This window comes from Echiichthys vipera, assembly GCF_963691815.1.
Source record: "Echiichthys vipera genome assembly, chromosome: 16".
NCBI lineage: Eukaryota > Metazoa > Chordata > Actinopteri > Perciformes > Trachinidae > Echiichthys > Echiichthys vipera.
The window spans coordinates 6,672,471-6,690,830 of NC_139841.1; the positions used below are offsets into that span (position 1 = coordinate 6,672,471).

The 18,360-nt window shown below is 40.9% G+C and overlaps 1 protein-coding gene across 1 annotated transcript in view; it reads left to right on the forward strand.

The window, feature by feature from the left end:
- Positions 1–18,360, forward strand: part of atp8b1 (ATPase phospholipid transporting 8B1) — a 39,817-nt gene that overhangs the window by 15,778 nt on the left and 5,679 nt on the right. Inside the window, exons 4-25 of the mRNA XM_083930454.1 lie at positions 1,198–1,311; positions 1,404–1,502; positions 1,919–1,980; positions 2,276–2,348; positions 3,206–3,276; positions 3,818–3,900; positions 5,152–5,310; positions 5,860–5,948; positions 6,205–6,395; positions 7,355–7,439; positions 9,198–9,321; positions 10,390–10,433; positions 11,579–11,735; positions 11,938–12,126; positions 12,663–12,775; positions 12,882–13,046; positions 14,429–14,540; positions 16,407–16,482; positions 16,999–17,131; positions 17,281–17,409; positions 17,504–17,660; positions 17,765–17,988. Of these exons, the coding sequence (XP_083786580.1) occupies positions 1,198–1,311; positions 1,404–1,502; positions 1,919–1,980; positions 2,276–2,348; positions 3,206–3,276; positions 3,818–3,900; positions 5,152–5,310; positions 5,860–5,948; positions 6,205–6,395; positions 7,355–7,439; positions 9,198–9,321; positions 10,390–10,433; positions 11,579–11,735; positions 11,938–12,126; positions 12,663–12,775; positions 12,882–13,046; positions 14,429–14,540; positions 16,407–16,482; positions 16,999–17,131; positions 17,281–17,409; positions 17,504–17,660; positions 17,765–17,988 (2,649 nt within the window). The remainder of the gene's footprint in view (positions 1–1,197; positions 1,312–1,403; positions 1,503–1,918; positions 1,981–2,275; positions 2,349–3,205; positions 3,277–3,817; positions 3,901–5,151; positions 5,311–5,859; positions 5,949–6,204; positions 6,396–7,354; positions 7,440–9,197; positions 9,322–10,389; positions 10,434–11,578; positions 11,736–11,937; positions 12,127–12,662; positions 12,776–12,881; positions 13,047–14,428; positions 14,541–16,406; positions 16,483–16,998; positions 17,132–17,280; positions 17,410–17,503; positions 17,661–17,764; positions 17,989–18,360) is intronic.

Below are 18,360 nucleotides of genomic sequence, written 5' to 3' on the forward strand. Positions count from 1 at the left end.
AGACATTTCTCTGAAATCCAGCTCTCAGATCAGGCCTGGAGCTGGGAAAGACACATCTCTGAGTGGAAATCAGACTGTAATGGATAATCGAGTTTAGATGGTCATCCTCTGCTGAAACACAGCACTGCTGATTCAGGACAAATGGTGTGTCTTCTGAAGTTTAGGATTATTTCAAAATTTTGCTTGGCACTGTGAACAGTGGTAACTGTGGTAATAATGATGCGATAGTGATGTGATTTCTGATAGGGGCTGGAATCTTCTTAAAAGTATTTGTTGTTATAGCATTGATGTGTTTTGTTTGTGTCTTTCTTTGACACTAGCTGACAGTATATTTAGAACTGTAGTTTCAGTTTCGCTGCGCTGTAAGACTGGCAGACTGACGGCATTGTCGTAATTGGCCACTAATTTATTCATTCCACTGAAATACCGCAGCCTGTGCTGGAGTCACACAGAGCGTGTGTGTCTGTGTTTGTTTTCCAGGGATTTAATGAAGACAGAAACAGTCTAAGGTCGTGCGTACTAACGCATGATGTGACTTCTTTGGCTCACTCCGTCTTCACCCCCCCTCCCCCCCCCACAGCCTGTAAAGTGCAGGATTTATGACACCACAGGATAAATGACAGAGCAAAATATGAAACGATAGATGTTTGTCTATCGTTATATGATACATCTCATCATATGACACAGCCCTACTACTACAACTTAAAACATGTTCAGGTACCATATTATATAAATAGTTTGACAATAGTGAATCGTTTTCATTGATTTGTTTGTAAACACTGAATAATTTAAGATCACTTCAGGCATTTTAGTATTGCATTTCCATAAAATTGGAGTGTTCATGAGAGACTAACTTAAAAAAGAACAGCAGAGCTCATTAGCATGGGTCAAGGTTCAAAACGTTGGATCCTACTCTTCCCATAATGCAAAGTAGGCTTCTGGAGAGCTCCCAAGTCTCAAACTCTAGGCTAGAGCTGGACCCTAATATTGAACCATTCAGATTGTTGTTTGTTGGATAGGTACTATTTGCTTTGCCACTTTGGGATTCAGATATTCATTTGTTTGCTTTTTTTCCAATTCTGTAGAATAACAGAAAACAATAAATCTTTAAACAAATGCTTTTAACAAAACCCAAAGACACGTATAGAAGCACAATGTCTCCATTTCATCTCTGTCTGCTGTTTTTTTCCTCTGCAGGGAAACGCCATCAAGACGTACAAGTACAACGTCCTCACCTTCATCCCTCTGAACCTCTACGAGCAGTTTAAGAGAGTTGCCAACCTCTATTTCCTGGCTCTGCTCATCTTACAGGTACTAAAAAGAGATCAACCCCCTGTTCTCTGATGACTATGTTTATAAAAACAAAGCACGACAATAAGTGCCATCAAATGTTTGTTTTTTAGCTCATTCCAGACATTACTACCCTGCCCTGGTACACCACGCTGATTCCTCTGGTCGTGGTGCTGGGAGTCACTGCCATCAAAGACCTGGTGGATGATCTGGTAAGACTTCCCCGTTTTGAAAAGACACACACACACACACACACGCACACGCACACACACACACCCCTAAATCCACTTCAGTTTTTATCTACTGAAAGTAGCTTTTTTTTCTGCACTTTCAACCACATCTTGAACCTTGGACCTTTTAAATTAGGATTTTCTTTTTTGTTGTTGGTCAAACAACTTTAAGATCAAGCTTTAGCTACCTGTGTTTCCGGCGATCATGGCAGTTACAAGTTTTTAGAGATACATTTTTTTCCAAAGAGTTTGCAAGCTTATTAATGGTTGATACAGAGAAGGAATTAAACATAGAGTATATATTTCAAACAAAGTTTTATAATAAATCAAGTTGCTTGTCATGTGATTATTATTATTATCAGATTTTACCTTTTTAAAATATTTTTTTTTTCTTCCAGGCGCGACACAGAATGGACAAGGAGATCAACAACAGGAAGACTGAGGTCCTTCTGGAGGGCAGGTAGGAAAACGGTTCATTTTCTCTGAGCTTTTGACTTGTAAAATAAGATATATTCACATCTTTTTGAATGTTAGAAATACCAGTATCTCAAGAAGTATTTTTTAGCATTGTCCTATAAAGCGTTTTGAAATAAATCCACTTCAAAGCATCTATCAAAGCACATTTTGTGTTATATGAGGTTTGTTTCTGTGTAATGTGCTCCAGTAAGGGGATGTTCACTGACTGACTTGTCCTTGCATATCATGAAAGAGTGATGACGTACAAATATAAAAGCTTTGACTGGTCTCTGCTTCAGGTTTCAAGAGGCAAAGTGGAGGAACATCGAGGTTGGAGATGTTGTTCGTCTGAAGAAGAACGACTTTATTCCGGTACGATGATTTAGCCTGCAGCAACAAAATAGTATCAAATCAATGACAGCCCCACCGATAATGTGACAAACTGCGGTAGATCTGTTCATAGTTTCATGGGTTTTTATGAGCAGTTTCTGTACTCTGTAGATTTAAAAACACAGATATGAAATAAATCAATTCAGATTGTTTGTATAGAGTGCTGCAGGCATTTTTGTAGGCCGACCCTGAGGCATCGCCCTCATTCCCTTGACAAAATGCCAATGGGATTTTTCCATTGGATTTTGGAAGTTTATAATACTTACACATTTTGTTCAGCAAGATGATCTTCACAAATTAAAATCACTTTTAGGATTTTTGAAGGGTAATTGCAATCGCCAGAAGTAAAAAGCTAACATGAACAAACTACACTACCCACTAGCTTGCGACTGATTTGACCTGTACGGTATAATGATGTTTGCAATCTCATTTAGACACTTGTTAGCAACCGCCTTTTTAAAGACACAAACTTCAAATTTCACGAGTGACGTATCATGTAGAATAAAGTGTTAAAGTCTCTCAAGCCTGTGTTAACCGCAGACCTTATATGATGCATCTAATTAAAAGAAACGCACTGACTTGGAGACAAGGGAACCGGGAGTGCGAAAATGCCGAATGGCTTCCCAGGTTTTCAGATTCATTCCTGCAGTACTCTATTTAGTTATGAAATCAGCTGATATACAACAATGCTCTCTTAAGACAAAGATGATTTTAAAAAAAGAGCTGCTTGTCTCAGATCCCAGCACGGAGGGTTCAAGTGATCAGATTTGAGTGTTAAACCTATCCGAATGCTCGATGAATTCCACATTTCTAATGTGTGTACTTTAAATTCTCTTCAGGCGGACATCCTGCTGTTGTCAAGCTCCAACCCAAACAGCCTGTGCTATGTAGAAACAGCTGAGCTCGATGGGTAAGACTCTTCACCTTTCGAGGTTAACCAAAATTAAAATAATATATATATATATAATAATTCAGTGTTCTACCCACTTAGTCTTGAACTGTGATATCTATATCGATTGCTGGAGTATATCGGAGTGACTGCTGGAGCAGCGTTCTTTGCGGCAATAGGTTTTTATTTAATCTGTGGTTTTCTCAAGAGTTCAGTCAACAAGTGACTCCCCGATAAGAGGAGAGTAAATGTGCAGAGCTTTGCCAAGCTCGGCCTTGTGATCAGTGTGAGCGTCTATTCAGCCAATAAGTGAGAAACGCCTTTAAATCAAACAGAAGGGCCTCTAATGGATCTATTTACAGGACATGGCATCTGAACTGGAACAGACGTATCACGTTTCTTTGTGTTTTTCAGAACTTTGTGTCATTCGACTTGCATCAGAGAATGAATTATGAATTGATTTGAATTCCTTTCATGAACTTGAATCGGTTTGACTGTGATTCGGCTTTCCTCAGGGCTTTGTTTTCAGTCTTTTGTGTGTGTGTTTTTTCCCCCCCTGCAGAGAGACCAACCTAAAGTTTAAGCTGGGACTCCGAGTGACTGATGAGAGACTGCAGGAGGAGCGTCAGCTGGCTGGCTTCAATGGTAAGCCTGGGTCACGAGTACGTTTGGTTTATTTGCATGAACTTTAATATCTTTCAGTCACTCAAACAGAAACTCAAGTGTCTATTTAAAAATGAAAAAAATAAATATAAAAGCTTAAATTATTGTAGAAATCTTTTTTTTTTAAATAAAAATGTAAACAATTGTTAAATAATGATACTTGCTGTATCAAGAGGAGTAAAAAAAATGTATTTTGAAGTATTTGTTGTGGGGGGATTTTTTATTTTAACAGTTACTTTTAAGTGTAACCCTGCTTCACAGTTTTTTTCAGCGTGCAGTTACATAAATGGCTAAAAGCTGAAAATGTGACTATAGTGTTGAGGTACAAGAAAGTGTAGTTGAAGGGAATTGAATGTGGCAAAAGGGTACCTAAAAAGGAGACCCTACAGGTGAATAGGGCAAAGGTTTAATTAATAGATATTGGCAAAAAACTAGAAAAATCTTTTTTGAATTACAAGTTTTCTGAAATTATTGTTTAAATATGGCAATAAGGCATTAACTAATGCTAAGTTTTGGGAAATTTATGGTAATTCTACAGACACTAATATATAAAAAGTGTTATATGTGTTTTGGATGTTTTCTTTTCAATGGTCTGAGCGAAGACGTGTTGTGGAAGCAAAAAAGCCCCAAATCTTAAAAATTAACCAGTGCGTGAAAAAATGATTTGTCTGTAGCGTCTCGCAATAAGGTCACTTTAACACAGATGCTGTTCAGAGCAACATACGGACAGCTACTGAGAGACATGAGTCATCAGAGTTACTGAGATAATTCATGCTTCCTATTGAATTTCTGATTTTAATAGTCATAACTAGGAATACACAGATACTTAAAATAAGAATTTCACTCATAGCCAATGTAATACCGGTGTTTTGTTGTTTATTTTGTTTTTGGCATTATTAATTCTCCCTTTTACAGGGGAAACAGATTTCACCGGTTGCCCCTGTGAAATCTTAATTAAAAAATAACTGAACTGTTTTAAAGTCATTCAGCCTTCAAGTCATTTCACTCTCTGTCAATGAGCAACAATTCAATCACACAAACAAGCTTGGATATAACCTTCTTTCACATGAATAGGACCATCTAATTGAACAAAAAAGCCTTTTTAACCATTTAGCGAACGTGCAAAATTGCGAGATGCAACACAGCATCAATATATATAAGTCGCTGAATTTCTAGTTGTAACGTTTTGACTCTAATGAAAGACATCCTCATCTCCTTTTCTCTCTTCTGAAGCTCTGATCGAGTGTGAAGAGCCCAACAACCGCCTGGACAAGTTTGTGGGGACGATGCTGTGGGAGAGGGAGCTCTACCCTCTGGACCTGGACAACATGCTGCTCCGAGGCTGCAAGATCCGAAACACCGAGGAGTGTCACGGCCTGGTCATCTTCGCAGGTGTGAAGCCTCAACATGAGATGACATTACTGCAGAACTCAAAACAAGGAAAAATAACATTTTATTATTGACATAAAGTTGATTGCAGAGTAATCACTTTTAGCGTGAACACATTTTTTTCATCCATAATAGATCCCTAAAATCCACATTAGAGTTGAATCATAATTAGGTAATTTCTGACCAACTGAAAATGCATCTGCAACAATTTTGATAATTAATTATTTGAACATTTCTCGAGGTAAAAATACCAAAAAGTTGTGGTGTTTCAAATCCTCCAGTGTGAGGGTGTGCTGCTTTTCTTTGTGCAATGAAAGTAAATAGAATAGCTTTTGTCTGGACAAAAAAAATATTTTCAGATGTTTTACAGACTAAACGGCTGAACGCCATTGAGAAAATTGAAATGATCATTAGCAGCAGGACTAATCAACACATAAATTTGTCATTTCCCAAATAAAAAATGACCGCAATTTAGAATATTACTGGCGATTGATAACCAATAACGACAATGGCAATGGTTAGCATTCAGCATGTTGATATCTGTTGTCTCAGGAGCCGACACCAAAATCATGAGGAACGGCGGGAAGACGAGGTTCAAGAGGACCAAAATTGACGAGCTGATGAACTACATGGTTTACACGGTAACTCAGAGCTTACGTCGTTTCATCATTTCAATGCTCTCAGCTGCATGTTCTTTGTGTGGTTTATTTGTATTCGAGGTGATGTTTTCATGAAACATCAATTTTTTTCCCCCCTTTTTATACGTAGACCTCTCTATTAGACTTTTAATTAGTTTTTAAATGGTTTTGAATGGTTTGTGTTTGTTGTATTGATAGTAATTGAGCCTTTTTGTTAAGGCACCCAGTGTGTAACTCTGTTTCGGTTCCCTCCCTGCAGATCTTCGTGCTGCTGATCCTGGTGGCTGCAGGTCTGGCCATCGGTCACACCTTCTGGTACGAGGAGATCGGGTCGAAGGCCTGGTATCTGTACGACGGCAAAAACCAGGACGCCTCCCACAGAGGCTTCCTCAGCTTCTGGGGATACATCATCGTCCTCAACACCATGGTGCCCATTTCGCTTTATGTCAGGTCAGTAAAACCATTCACTCAGGTGCCCCCCCGAGTTCGCTACATTTATTATGAATAAACAAAATAAACTCAAACGTTTTCTCTCTTTCCCCGAACTCATCGTAAAACACACTTTATTCAAACTCAAATAGAACTCCGTATGTCCGCCTTTGTTAGTCTCTTCGCTGTTCGAGTTGGATGTAAAAATATGCTCATTGTTGTTTTTTCCGACGCAGACCATTTAATTAGCAAAATAAGATACCAATCGTATAAAAATCGCTCCAATAACGCATAAAAAAAACCTGTCCATGTACTCTGTTTTCCGATATAGAAACCAATATAGTTTGATGTTGGTAATTTGTTTGTGTCCAGTAGATTACCTCACCCCAGTCCTCCTGCTCTTGTTTTCTATCTCGGGTTCCTTTTTAGTTTAAAATGTAAAATTATCTTCCTGTTCTTTGAGAGCTGCTGAATATTGAGGGACAGATGAGCCGTACGAGAGTTGTTTATGAGCACACACACCCTGTGAGCCGAAGAAGATTTGTTCATTATGACTCAGCAAAAGAATCTGGTCCAGAGTGCACATGGTTCACAATTAACAGTAGCCCATAAACCCAAACTGAGCCAAACCCTCGCACCAGGTTGCTGTCTTGCTTTTGTTTATAGGTTTCTGGCATGTACCACAGTTGTTATTTACACTAAAGAAGCTAAGAGAGCTTGTGGAATGTAGCAAACGTAGAGCACGTACAGACCTCCCAGCTGCAGCAGGGACAAAAAACAGGTTACTAGGAAAAAACTGTTCTATTCTCTAAATCAACAGGGCTTAGAGCATTTGACACTTCTTTCTTCTGCAAGTGGGATTAGCAGATTTGAATGTTCAAACAGTCTAACTAACTTAAGCTAACAGAAACCGCATTATTTGCGATGTTTCCAAATCAAACGTTTGAGTGTCCCCTCCTGATTGTGTGCTTTTTGTTCAGTGTGGAAGTGATCCGTCTGGGCCAGAGTAAGTTCATCAACTGGGACCTGCAGATGTATTTCGCTGAGAAAGACACGCCAGCTAAGGTATGTTACTGCTGCTTTTATAAGCATTTAGCATCCTAAGGACAAAAAGTACATATGCGGAGATATTTTTCTTCTCAGTCAAGAGTTTTTGATCTGCGACACCTGTAAATAAGACTTCATCATGTGTTTTTGTTGTTTCCCAAGAAAGAACAACCAGACAACAAGTGTTAGAACGGCAAATAAATAATATTCCTGAACCATAAATGGGTTCATTGCTGTGTAATAATAAGGGTATATGCGTAGTAATAAGTAATAAGTAATAGTAGTAAAAAATGTTAAAAAAACTGTTAATAACTTTCTAGAGACATATTGTAGCTGTACAATCTACAGGCTCTTACCACAGCCTGTAGATTTTTTTTATTTTATTTAAATGATTTTAAATATATATTGACACCAAGAAAATAATGGATACATAAGGTATTATTACAGATATAACAGAGGATCTCTCAAATAATGTCACATTTTATGTTCTATTAAAAAATGCAGTTTGTGTTACTTGTACAATAAAAAGGCATTTATCAGTTCTAAAATACTACAGAAATGGGGAAGCACCGTATGTACTGTATTTTCCGCACTATAAGGCGCACCTAAAAACCTTCAGATTTCTCAAAAGCCGACAGTGCGCCTTATAATCCGGTGCGCCTTCTATATGGACCAATATTGAGCCACAACAGGTCTCGCAACTACGGTGAGCAGCAGCCGACTCTATTTTCCCCCGTAGAAGAAGCAACGCGCGGTGAATGTTGAGATATGACTGCCCCAGCGTGCCGTTTCATTTCCATGTGTGTGTTTGTGTAAAGAGCCCAAAATGGCTCCTATTAAGAGACACGCTTACCACGCAGAGTTTACACTCAAGGCCATTAGTCACGCAGTAGAACACGGGAATAGAGCAGCAGCGAGAGAGTTTAACATGAACCAATCAATGGTGCGGAAGTGGAGGAAGCAACAACCATCTGACTGTTTTGTTGACATTCCCTTTAGCGCAGCTCCATCTAATGGATGCATAACGTAACCCCAGCCTCTACTGTAGCGTCTGTTCTATGCGCCTTATAATGCGGTGCACCTTATATATGAAAAAAGTTTCAAAATTAGCCATTCATTGAAGGTGCGCCTTATAATGTGGTGCGCCTTATAGTGCGGAAAATATGGTAATTACACCTCATTTAGGCAAAAGATAGTAATGTGAGACATCACTGCATATTCAAGTGTTTTTTTACTGCACAGCCGACATTAATTCTGAAAATACAGCCTATCACAGTACAGGATTATCATAACCTAAAAGCAGTTCAATTTATTTATAATCCTCTGACACCACACAGTTGTTGTTGTGATGTAACTTTTTACAGCTAAAAGAAGAAAGCCATTGTCCTTTTTCCTCACATAATAATTGTGATTCAAGGTCCAATTACCAGAGTTTTCTGGGTCTTTTTACTGTATCTCACTATCTTCATATGCAAAATGAGGTTTTCCAATATATACAACCCCTTATCAAATGACCTATCAAGTTAAATAGGGGATGATGTACCGACAGCTGAACTGCATTTCCTGAAAAAGAGCATCAGACAGAAAATGTTGGTTAAAAACTGTTCAATAGGGCTGAGATTATTTGGTCAAACCACGCCCAACTTTGTTTCCCCGTCGGAGCCGAACTGCAGCAGCTCTATGATTTGTCCCCGCTGCAGATCAGCACTGCACTAATGTCTTTGCCTGTGAACCATCATGCACTTTTCCATGAACTCACCTGTTGCCCCTGTGCAGGCTCGAACCACCACCCTGAACGAGCAGCTCGGTCAGATTGAGTACATCTTCTCCGACAAGACGGGAACTCTCACACAGAACATCATGGAGTTCAAGAAGTGCAACATAGCTGGACGAGATTACGGTACTGATGTGCTCTATTTTACTCAAATATAAAATAAATCGAATGATTACTGTTTGTATTTAAGTGACATCTGACGTTTTATTGGTTTTGTTAAAAAAAAACAGAGGTATGTGAGTCAGTGAGAATGAGACTCTAACCCTGGTAGAATTATGTCACATTCCTACTGCATGGCACACCTCTACTCTACTCCTTTTATTTGGTTTTCCATTACCAAAAGTTGAATAGCTTGGGGTGCCTTATTTTGGTACCGCCTCGATCGCGGTTGCAAGCAAGTTGAGAACCAAATGGTGGAGTCAAAACACTGCGGACCACCGATTGGTCAGAGAGAATTGTTGCTAGCGGGGCGGGGGACACCCTGTACAAACCTGTCGTTTCCAGTTTTTTTCGTTTTCTCGTGCAATATTTTAAAAATAGCAGCCCTCAAATTGTCCTTTGCAATTACTTGAGAATCCCACATACAATGAGCTTGTACTATTAGCAGTGGAAAATGGTACCAGGTTATTGTCTTTATTTCAAAGTGAGATGATCAGAGCCAGACAGATTCTGCATTAGTTCCATCCTCAGTTGTATTTTAACTCTTACTATAGCCTTGTGGAGAGAATTGACACTCTCAGGTGAGAGAAATAACCTTTGTAAAGATGGAAAGATACCAGTAAGAAAGGAGAAAGTGACACCTGCTGCCTTTTTATAGCAATGACAACATCAGTTCATCTGGACATGCAGCATTTTTTTCATAAAATCGATGTTCCACACATACAGCTGGTTTCTGCAGGCACTAAAGCTTTTGTATTTTGTTCTGCCTGTTGACAGCATTGGGTAATCATCCTTTAATCATCTCTTCGGGGAAACCAGTTCACTGCTGCAGGAAATAGTTGAATTTAGATAAGAGCAGAGCAAAGAGATTGAAGGTGCATCTTTTGTAGCCGTTACTCAAAGTGTGCTAATGGCTTTACCGTGGTACAGTCTGTGTCTCTTGTGTGTTCTTTGTTTTTACAGCCATGGATTGCTGTTTCCTTTATTGTAGCTGAGTAGTTTAGTCATTCCAAGTTTTTGCTCTCCTTTCCACAGGTGAACCGACCACTGCTGAGGGAGTGGTGCTGGACCGAGGAAGGGTAAAATCTACAGAATATATGGATACAGAAATACAGTTACTTTTAGAACAAGAGTTTAGATCCAAAAATAAAATGATTCACATGTAAAATGTGGCATATTGATTCATCAATTTTTTTATTGGAATGAAAATATGATATAGACACATTTAATATGACCCTAAACACATGGAAAGTTGACATTTCTCTTCAAAGTAGGTTTTTTTTTTATATTAATTAAAATGTTGATAATGTATAACTGTACAATACTGAAACAGGTGACTTGCTGATAATGCACTGTGCCGGTTACATAACATATTTCTACTTACTTAGACTGAAATGGATTAAATATGGAGAGTTGATGATTAGATCAAATAATAGCAGCCAGTGTATCATAAGCAGTCATGAAAAACATGTGCAATAGTAGATTGATACTGTTCAAAGAACAATAAAGTGGATTAAGTGGCAATTTTCACTATATGGTAAAATGATACACATAAATATATTACCTCTTGTGCAAATGAGTCGGGGAAGAGGGTTAACGTTCTGAGAAAAATACTCAATATTGTCCAAGATCATAAAGTCATAAATGTGTGAGACAAAATTCATTTCAAGGTTGGGTCGATCTCATCACCACACACACCCGCACCACGGACTCCTCCTGTAAACAAGGAGTGCCGCACACACACATTAGTGAGAAGTAGCAACTGTATGGAACATGTTTTTTTCTTCTGAATAGGATTCTTATGCTAATAAAGTGATTCTGGTTTAAAATCCTTATTGCTAAAAACAATTGTAAAGTATAAATTAACTAGTTCATCCACTACATCATACACAGCAAGCAGCAGCGTCTCTGGTGTGATAAGGTTGCTCCAACCTTACAATGTGAAGCAATTCCTTGATGAAAATGTTTCTGAATAATTTTTTTCTCATAAATGTATAATCTCTGAGAATAGGCTAAAAAGAAATTCTTATAATTTACTACTTTAATCTCAGAATGTTTTTTTTCTCATAAATCTACAACTTTAATTTTGGAAAGTCAGCGTTTTTACAATGGCCCTAATACACCATCATAGATTTTTGACTACCAAGTAACTGCTTAACTCACCAGAATAATTCCTCTCTGTTTGTACTGTAGTTTTCAAAACTGTTTTCCATTTTCCTGATAGCCCGTGGACTGGAGCTGGAACCGCCACGCTGACAGAAAGTTCCAGTTCGTGGATCATTCCCTGGTGGCTTGCATCCGATCTGGGAAGGATAAAGATGTTACCGAGTTCTTCAAACTGCTCTCTCTCTGCCACACAGTCATGGTGGAGCACAAAGACGGTAATCCTTAAATCCTAGTTTGGTTAAAAAGAGAGGAGCTAAGGTGTGAGTAAACTGCAGCTACCATAGTACTTGTCAGTCAACCCCAGGACGCCCTAAAGAGGACATTAAAGCTGCATTAAGCAGTATCTTAGAGATGGTGAAAAACGTCACACCCCGCTGCAGAACCATCCTCTTCATGTATGGTTCATGTCTCTCTCAGGTGAGCTGGTGTACCAGGCGGCGTCTCCTGACGAGGGCGCCCTGGTGACGGCAGCCAGGAACTTTGGCTTCGTGTTTCTGTCTCGCACGCAGGACACCATCACCATCAAGGAGTTGGATCAGGAGAAAACCTACGAAATGTTGGCGCTGCTCGACTTCAACTCGGACCGCAAGCGCATGTCTATCATCTGTACGAGTGCACGGACACACACACAGTATAACAAACACACATATTATTTCTGTTTTATGACAGAAGTAGTTAGTACACAGTAAACCTGCTTAGTACCTTGACCAAATGGAACCATACAGACAAAAACTGAGCTGAAGTCAGTGCACACAAGATCTCAGTCTGCAAAGCATTTAATAAAAAGTGAATATAAAAACATACTTGAATCAAAGTAACTAAGTACTTGGTGATACTTCCAAAACCTTTAAAATCCCAATTGAATTGATCCTACCGACTAGCATTGTGTGTGTGTATGTGTGAGTATAAAAGCCTGCTATATCTTCCTCCTCTGTGCCAAAGAGCTTCGTCATTGTCCAGAAACTAACTTAAAAACACACACTAGTTTTCTTTTTTAGACTCAAACCCACATATAACAACTTTTTTTGAGAGCTGTTAGGTTTGATTGGAGTCAAGAATTCATAGCCAAGGCGAAGGGCTTTGAAAATCATGCCTCTGTCCCACCGTTGATCCTCTGTCCTGCTGTCCCTTCTCTCTCACAGTGAAGTTTCCTGACGGCCGTATTCGTCTCTACTGTAAAGGAGCCGACACTGTCATCTATGAACGACTTTCCCCCAACTCCAGACACAAAGAAAATACCCAGACAGCTCTGGACGTGAGTTGGCACAGCTGAATTGTCACTCAAAGCAGCACAAGCACGCAGGTAGCTGTTTCTCTTGTTTTTGCATGGAAGGAAACACGAACTGTGTTTTGTGCCTCAGGTCTTTGCCAACGCGACCCTGCGGACACTGTGCTTGTGTTACAAAGACATAAGCGCAGGTGAGTACGAAGCCTGGTCCAGGATGCACAAGGAGGCCCAGGTGGCCATGTCAGACAGAGACGCTGCCCTGGACCGCGTGTACGAGCAGATCGAGAGCAACCTGATGGTGAGTGGAAAACGGTTCCACTTTAGTCTGACAAATAGATAAAAAATTAACTTTTACTGCTTGGCGAAACTTGAGTTGTCATTGGGCGACTGACACATACAGGATTCAGTAGGGAAACAGGAAAGAGTACAGGCACACAACTTGAATCTGGAAATGACCATTCATAACAGTAGAAATTACAGTAGAAACAACCAAAAGTGTCTAAACCGTTTAGGTGCGTTCACATTAAGTGGGGCACTTAGGCCTGTCCCGCTGGCAAATCGCCAAGTGCACGAGGGCTCTTGAGCAGTCATTTTAAGTCCTTTTTATCAAACTTTATGTGAGTCTGCATTTCTGCAGACTTTTTTTTTTAGTATTGCCCTCAAGTCATAGCGTTTCGATTAACACGTGGTTAACAAAGTTTTTTAAAAAATGTTGGTGGAGGACAGGCACATGGCTGTTGAGTCGAGCATATTACATTTACACAGAAACATTAACACTCAGGGTTTAAGATGGTTCATAAAAAAATATGAGGATGAATGAAGCACATCTGTTTTTTTCATCAACCGTTTCTTTAAAAAAATGTTAATGATGCTGTTTTGTTAAAAAAAGTAAATTGATTATTTGACTTCTCTGCTCCATGAAGAGGCTCAGATGTTCAAAATTGTCAAGGTAAAATAAAAAGTCCTAAACCCACAATTGTACACAGAATGTTTTGACATTGTCAAGGTAACGTGATATGTTACTGCAAAGTGCTGTCTCATTCCTGTTTATACTATTTCGAGCCCTTGCAGCTTCTTACACTCAAGCACTTTCCAGGTGACTTCAGTTTAGTCTGTGAGGGTTAAAATTTAGGGTGGGGATTGGGATTGGGCCAAGGATGATGATTAGATTTTGGAGGACAAAACTCAAGAATTCCTACACTAATTCTGACAATATTTAACACAGTCTAAAATGATGAAGTGATAACATTTTATGTTCTAAAGGTCAAAGGCCAACTACCCCTGTGACATATTGTTTCATAACTCAGACATTTGTTTAGATACATAATTGGTGACATTAATCTTGAAACTGTGGTGACTGTAGAGATGTGGTGTGTAAAGTGTCCATGTTTCACCAAAAATACACTTAATATATTTGATTAAATTCCTTCAAAGTACATACTACATATATTATGCAAGTCTGTACCGTTGGATATCAACTGCAACTTGACTGACTGGTGAAAGCATACAGCTGCAAAGTAGTTATTCTTTTCCTTTAAATCTTCCATCCTCAACAACAGCCAGTAAAATGTGCTGTTGTGAAGCCCTTAACTCTTCCCTGTCCGTCTTTTAGAAAAATCTGTAAAAAGTACAAATCCGTGAGCCTCACCCAAATGTAACCAGTTGTATCCTTCTGTCCAGCTGATTGGGGCGACAGCCATCGAGGACAAACTGCAGGACGGCGTGCCAGAGACCATCGCCAAACTGGCCAAGGCCGACATCAAGATCTGGGTCCTGACTGGAGATAAGAAAGGTACCGTCACCTCTACAGAGAGGAGTCATACTGTTACTTCACTGGCACTTATGAGACCTTTCTTAATGACAAAAAGAAATCGTGGTTAAAGCATATTTTTAGGATTTATGAATGAACCTCTCACTCATCATCTGTTCTTCAACCGCTTATCTGGGGTCGGGTCGCGGGGGCAACAGCTCTAGCGGGGGACCACAAACTTCCCTTTTCCCAGGCCACATTAACCAGCTCTAACTGGGGGAACCCCGAGGTGTTCCCAGGCCAGTGTGGAGATATAATCTCTCCACCTAGTCCTGGGTCTTCCCAGAGGCCTCCTCCCAGCTGAATGTGCCTGGAACACCTCCCTAGGGAGGCACTAGGGTTCATCCTTACCAGATGATCCTGAACCACCTCAACTGGCTCCTTTCAATGCAAAGCAGCAGCGGCTCTACTCCAAGTTCCTCACGGATGGCTAAACTTCTCACCCTGTCTCTAAGGGAGACTCCAGCCACCCTCCTCATTTCGGCCGCTTGTACCAGCGGCCTTGTTCTTTCAGTCATGACCCAGCTTTCATGACCATAGATGAGGGTAGGAACGAAGATTGACCTGTAGATCGAGAGCTTTGTCTTCCGACTCAGCTCTCTTTTCGTCACAACGGTGTGGTAGAGTGACTGCAGCACCGCCCCTGCTGCTCCGATTCTCCGGCCAATCTCACGCTCCATTGTCCCCTCACTCGTGAACAAGTTCCCTAGGTACTTGAACTCCTTCACTTGGGGTAATGACTCATTCCCTACCCGGAGTAAGCAATCCACCGGTTTCCTGCTGAGAGCCATGGCAGGATTGGCGACAAAGCGCAAACAGGATTGGCGACAAAGCGCACCCCGGGCGGAGGCCAACCCCAAATGGGAACGAATCCAACTTACTGCCGAGGATCCGGACACAGCTCTCGCTTTGAGTGTACGATGGCGGCAAAGCAGCGGGTGTGGGAGAAGTTCAGAGAAGTCAAGGCGAAGGACTTTCGGGCGGCACCAAGGTGCTTCTCCAAAACCAGTCGGCACCTCAGGAGCGGGAAACGGGGAACCGTCCAAACTGTTTACAGTAAGGACGGGGCGCTGGTGACCTCAGCTAATGATGTAATCGGGCGGTGGAAGGAGCACTTCGAGGAACTCCTTAATCCGACTAACACCCCCTCTTTTGTAGAGGCAGAGCTGGAGGCTGATGGGGAATCATTGTCAATATCTCTGGCGGAAGTCACTGAGGTAGTCAAACAACTCCACAGTGGCAAAGCCCCAGGGACTGATGAGATTCATCCAGAAATGCTGAAAGCTTTGGGTTTGGAGGGGCTGTTCTGGTTGACACATCTCTTCAACATTGCGTGGAAGTCTGGGACAGTGCCAAGGAAGTGGCAGACCGGGGTGGTGGTTCCTCTGTTTAAAAAGGGGGACCAGAGGGTGTGTGCCAATTACAGGGGTATCACACTACTCAGCTTCCCTGGTAAAGTCTACTCCATGGTGCTGGAAGGGAGGGTTCGTCCTATAGTCGAACCTCAGATTGAAGAGGAACAATGTGGATTCCGTCCTGGACGTGGAACAACTGACTAGCTCTTTACTCTTGCAAGGATCCTGGAGGGGGGGCTACATGTGTGAATGAACCTGCCTCTGTTTTTAAAATGATACAAAAACACCAACCATATAAATATGATAATGTTGCTTTTAATTGATGATACAAAAAATGCAGGTGCAGCTTAGAAGCTTCTTCTTTCTTAATTGGTACACGTACTATTTAAAAAGTTTAAATCAGCAGAATCTTCGATCAGAACGTCATCCTGCTGCCGTGTAAGCTTTATTGATAATTAAAGTCTTGTGACTTGTTTTCTCATTTTCTTCTCAGAAACCGCAGAGAACATCGGATACTCTTGTTCGCTTTTGACAGACGACATGCAGATCCACTACGGAGAAGATGTCAAGTGAGTTGATTTAAAATGGAGTCAAAGCCCTTAAGATCAACTAGTGTTCACGTTGGACGTCAGAGGAATAATTTTCAATCGACAATTTGGGGAAAACTACTTCTCATACAAAGAGGTTAAATGAATCCGTATTATAGGATAGGTTCATATTTTAAGACAATACTCATATTTTAAGACAATACTCACATGCCATATCTTGAAAGAGTATTGGATAGTCTGAGCTACTCAAATCAAGTGTTGATCTTGGTGCTGCTACTTAAACTCATGCTGGACATACAAGTGGGTGCTGTGCATCTCTGACTTTAGGAAGCTCTCTGCTTGTGTTAGATGTTCGCCTGTGACGGATAAACATTTAAATTATTTTATCTCAAGGGCAAAAGTACAGTAAACGCTAAAGACAGTTTTCTGCCCTTGGTAAAACTAAACTTGAGGTGTTTTTATTGATATAGCATGTTCATATTCATCACTGGTCAAACCTCCCTGCCTCTTTCTCCCTGTGCTTCGCTGCGTTTCCAGTGAGAAGCTGAGGATTCGTCAATCCAACAGGAGAAATGAGCGTCCAACGTTCCGTCCAGGCAAAAAGAAACCCGCGGAGCCTTTCTTCCCCGAGCCGGGCAAAAACGCTCTCATCATCACCGGTGGATGGCTGGTGAGCTCCATTCAAGATTAACACAGTTTTAAAATTATGGCAAATGATCAGTTTTAGTGTTTATGGGATTTAGAAGTGCAGTTCCAGAATTAAAAAAAAAAATTCTATATTCAAATTTCTGCTGCTATATTGTGTTTCTATTTTCCTAGAATGAGATTCTGTACGAAAAGAAGAAGAAACGCCGTCGCCTGCGTCTACGTCGTCTGGGAAGGCGACCGCCACCCACCAGCCCTCAGGACGGACAGCCAATGGACGACTTGGAGAAGGAGATGAGACAGGTACAACTAAATGATACAAACATTTAAGATGAGTGCAAAAGTGATTCCAATGGACAGTGCACATGATGGTTTACATGATAACATGTCTGTACAGATTGACTTTGTGGACATGGCCTGTGAGTGCGAGGCGGTCATCTGCTGTCGCGTCACACCGAAGCAGAAGGGTAACGTGGTGAGTTTGGTGAAGAAGTACAAGAAAGCCGTGACCCTGTCCATCGGAGACGGAGCCAATGACGTCAACATGATCAAGAGTAAGGATGTGAACGAACTGTGCTCATGTTAAAGGACAAACTGTCTTCTGCATGTCACACATTCCAGTGCCTCTAATCTCTCTCCCCGTCCTCCATCTCTCCAGCTGCAGACATTGGTGTTGGTATCAGTGGTCAGGAGGGGATGCAGGCCGTCATGTCCAGTGACTACGCCTTCGCTCAGTTCCGTTACCTGCAACGCCTCCTGCTGGTGCACGGACGCTGGTCCTACATCCGAATGTGCAAGTTCCTGCGTTACTTCTTCTTCAAGAACTTCGCCTTCACACTTGTCCACTTCTGGTACTCCTTCTTCAGTGGATACTCTGCACAGGTCAGCAGCATTTGTCCTAATCAGGTGTATCTGAGCCTAGGATTGGACCATCCACAACATCTAGCATTGTGATTTAAGGCCCGCCCCCAGTGTGCACAGATTGATTTTACGATTGCAACTGAAGGTGGACACGAGGGCTGTCACTTTTTCCTAAAATCAATTTCTAACAAATCCATAGTCCACATGCCTTTATAGGCAACCAAGAAAGTCAGTGAAGGTCTCATCTATTGGCAATAAAAAACGGTTCAAACATTACACACGGGACCTTCACATTACTTGTTGTTTTGATTACTTTCCCTCAACTTAAACTAGACAAAAGTGTAATTAACTAAATCTTTGCCCAACAGATGAACTGAATAATTGCTTCCCTGT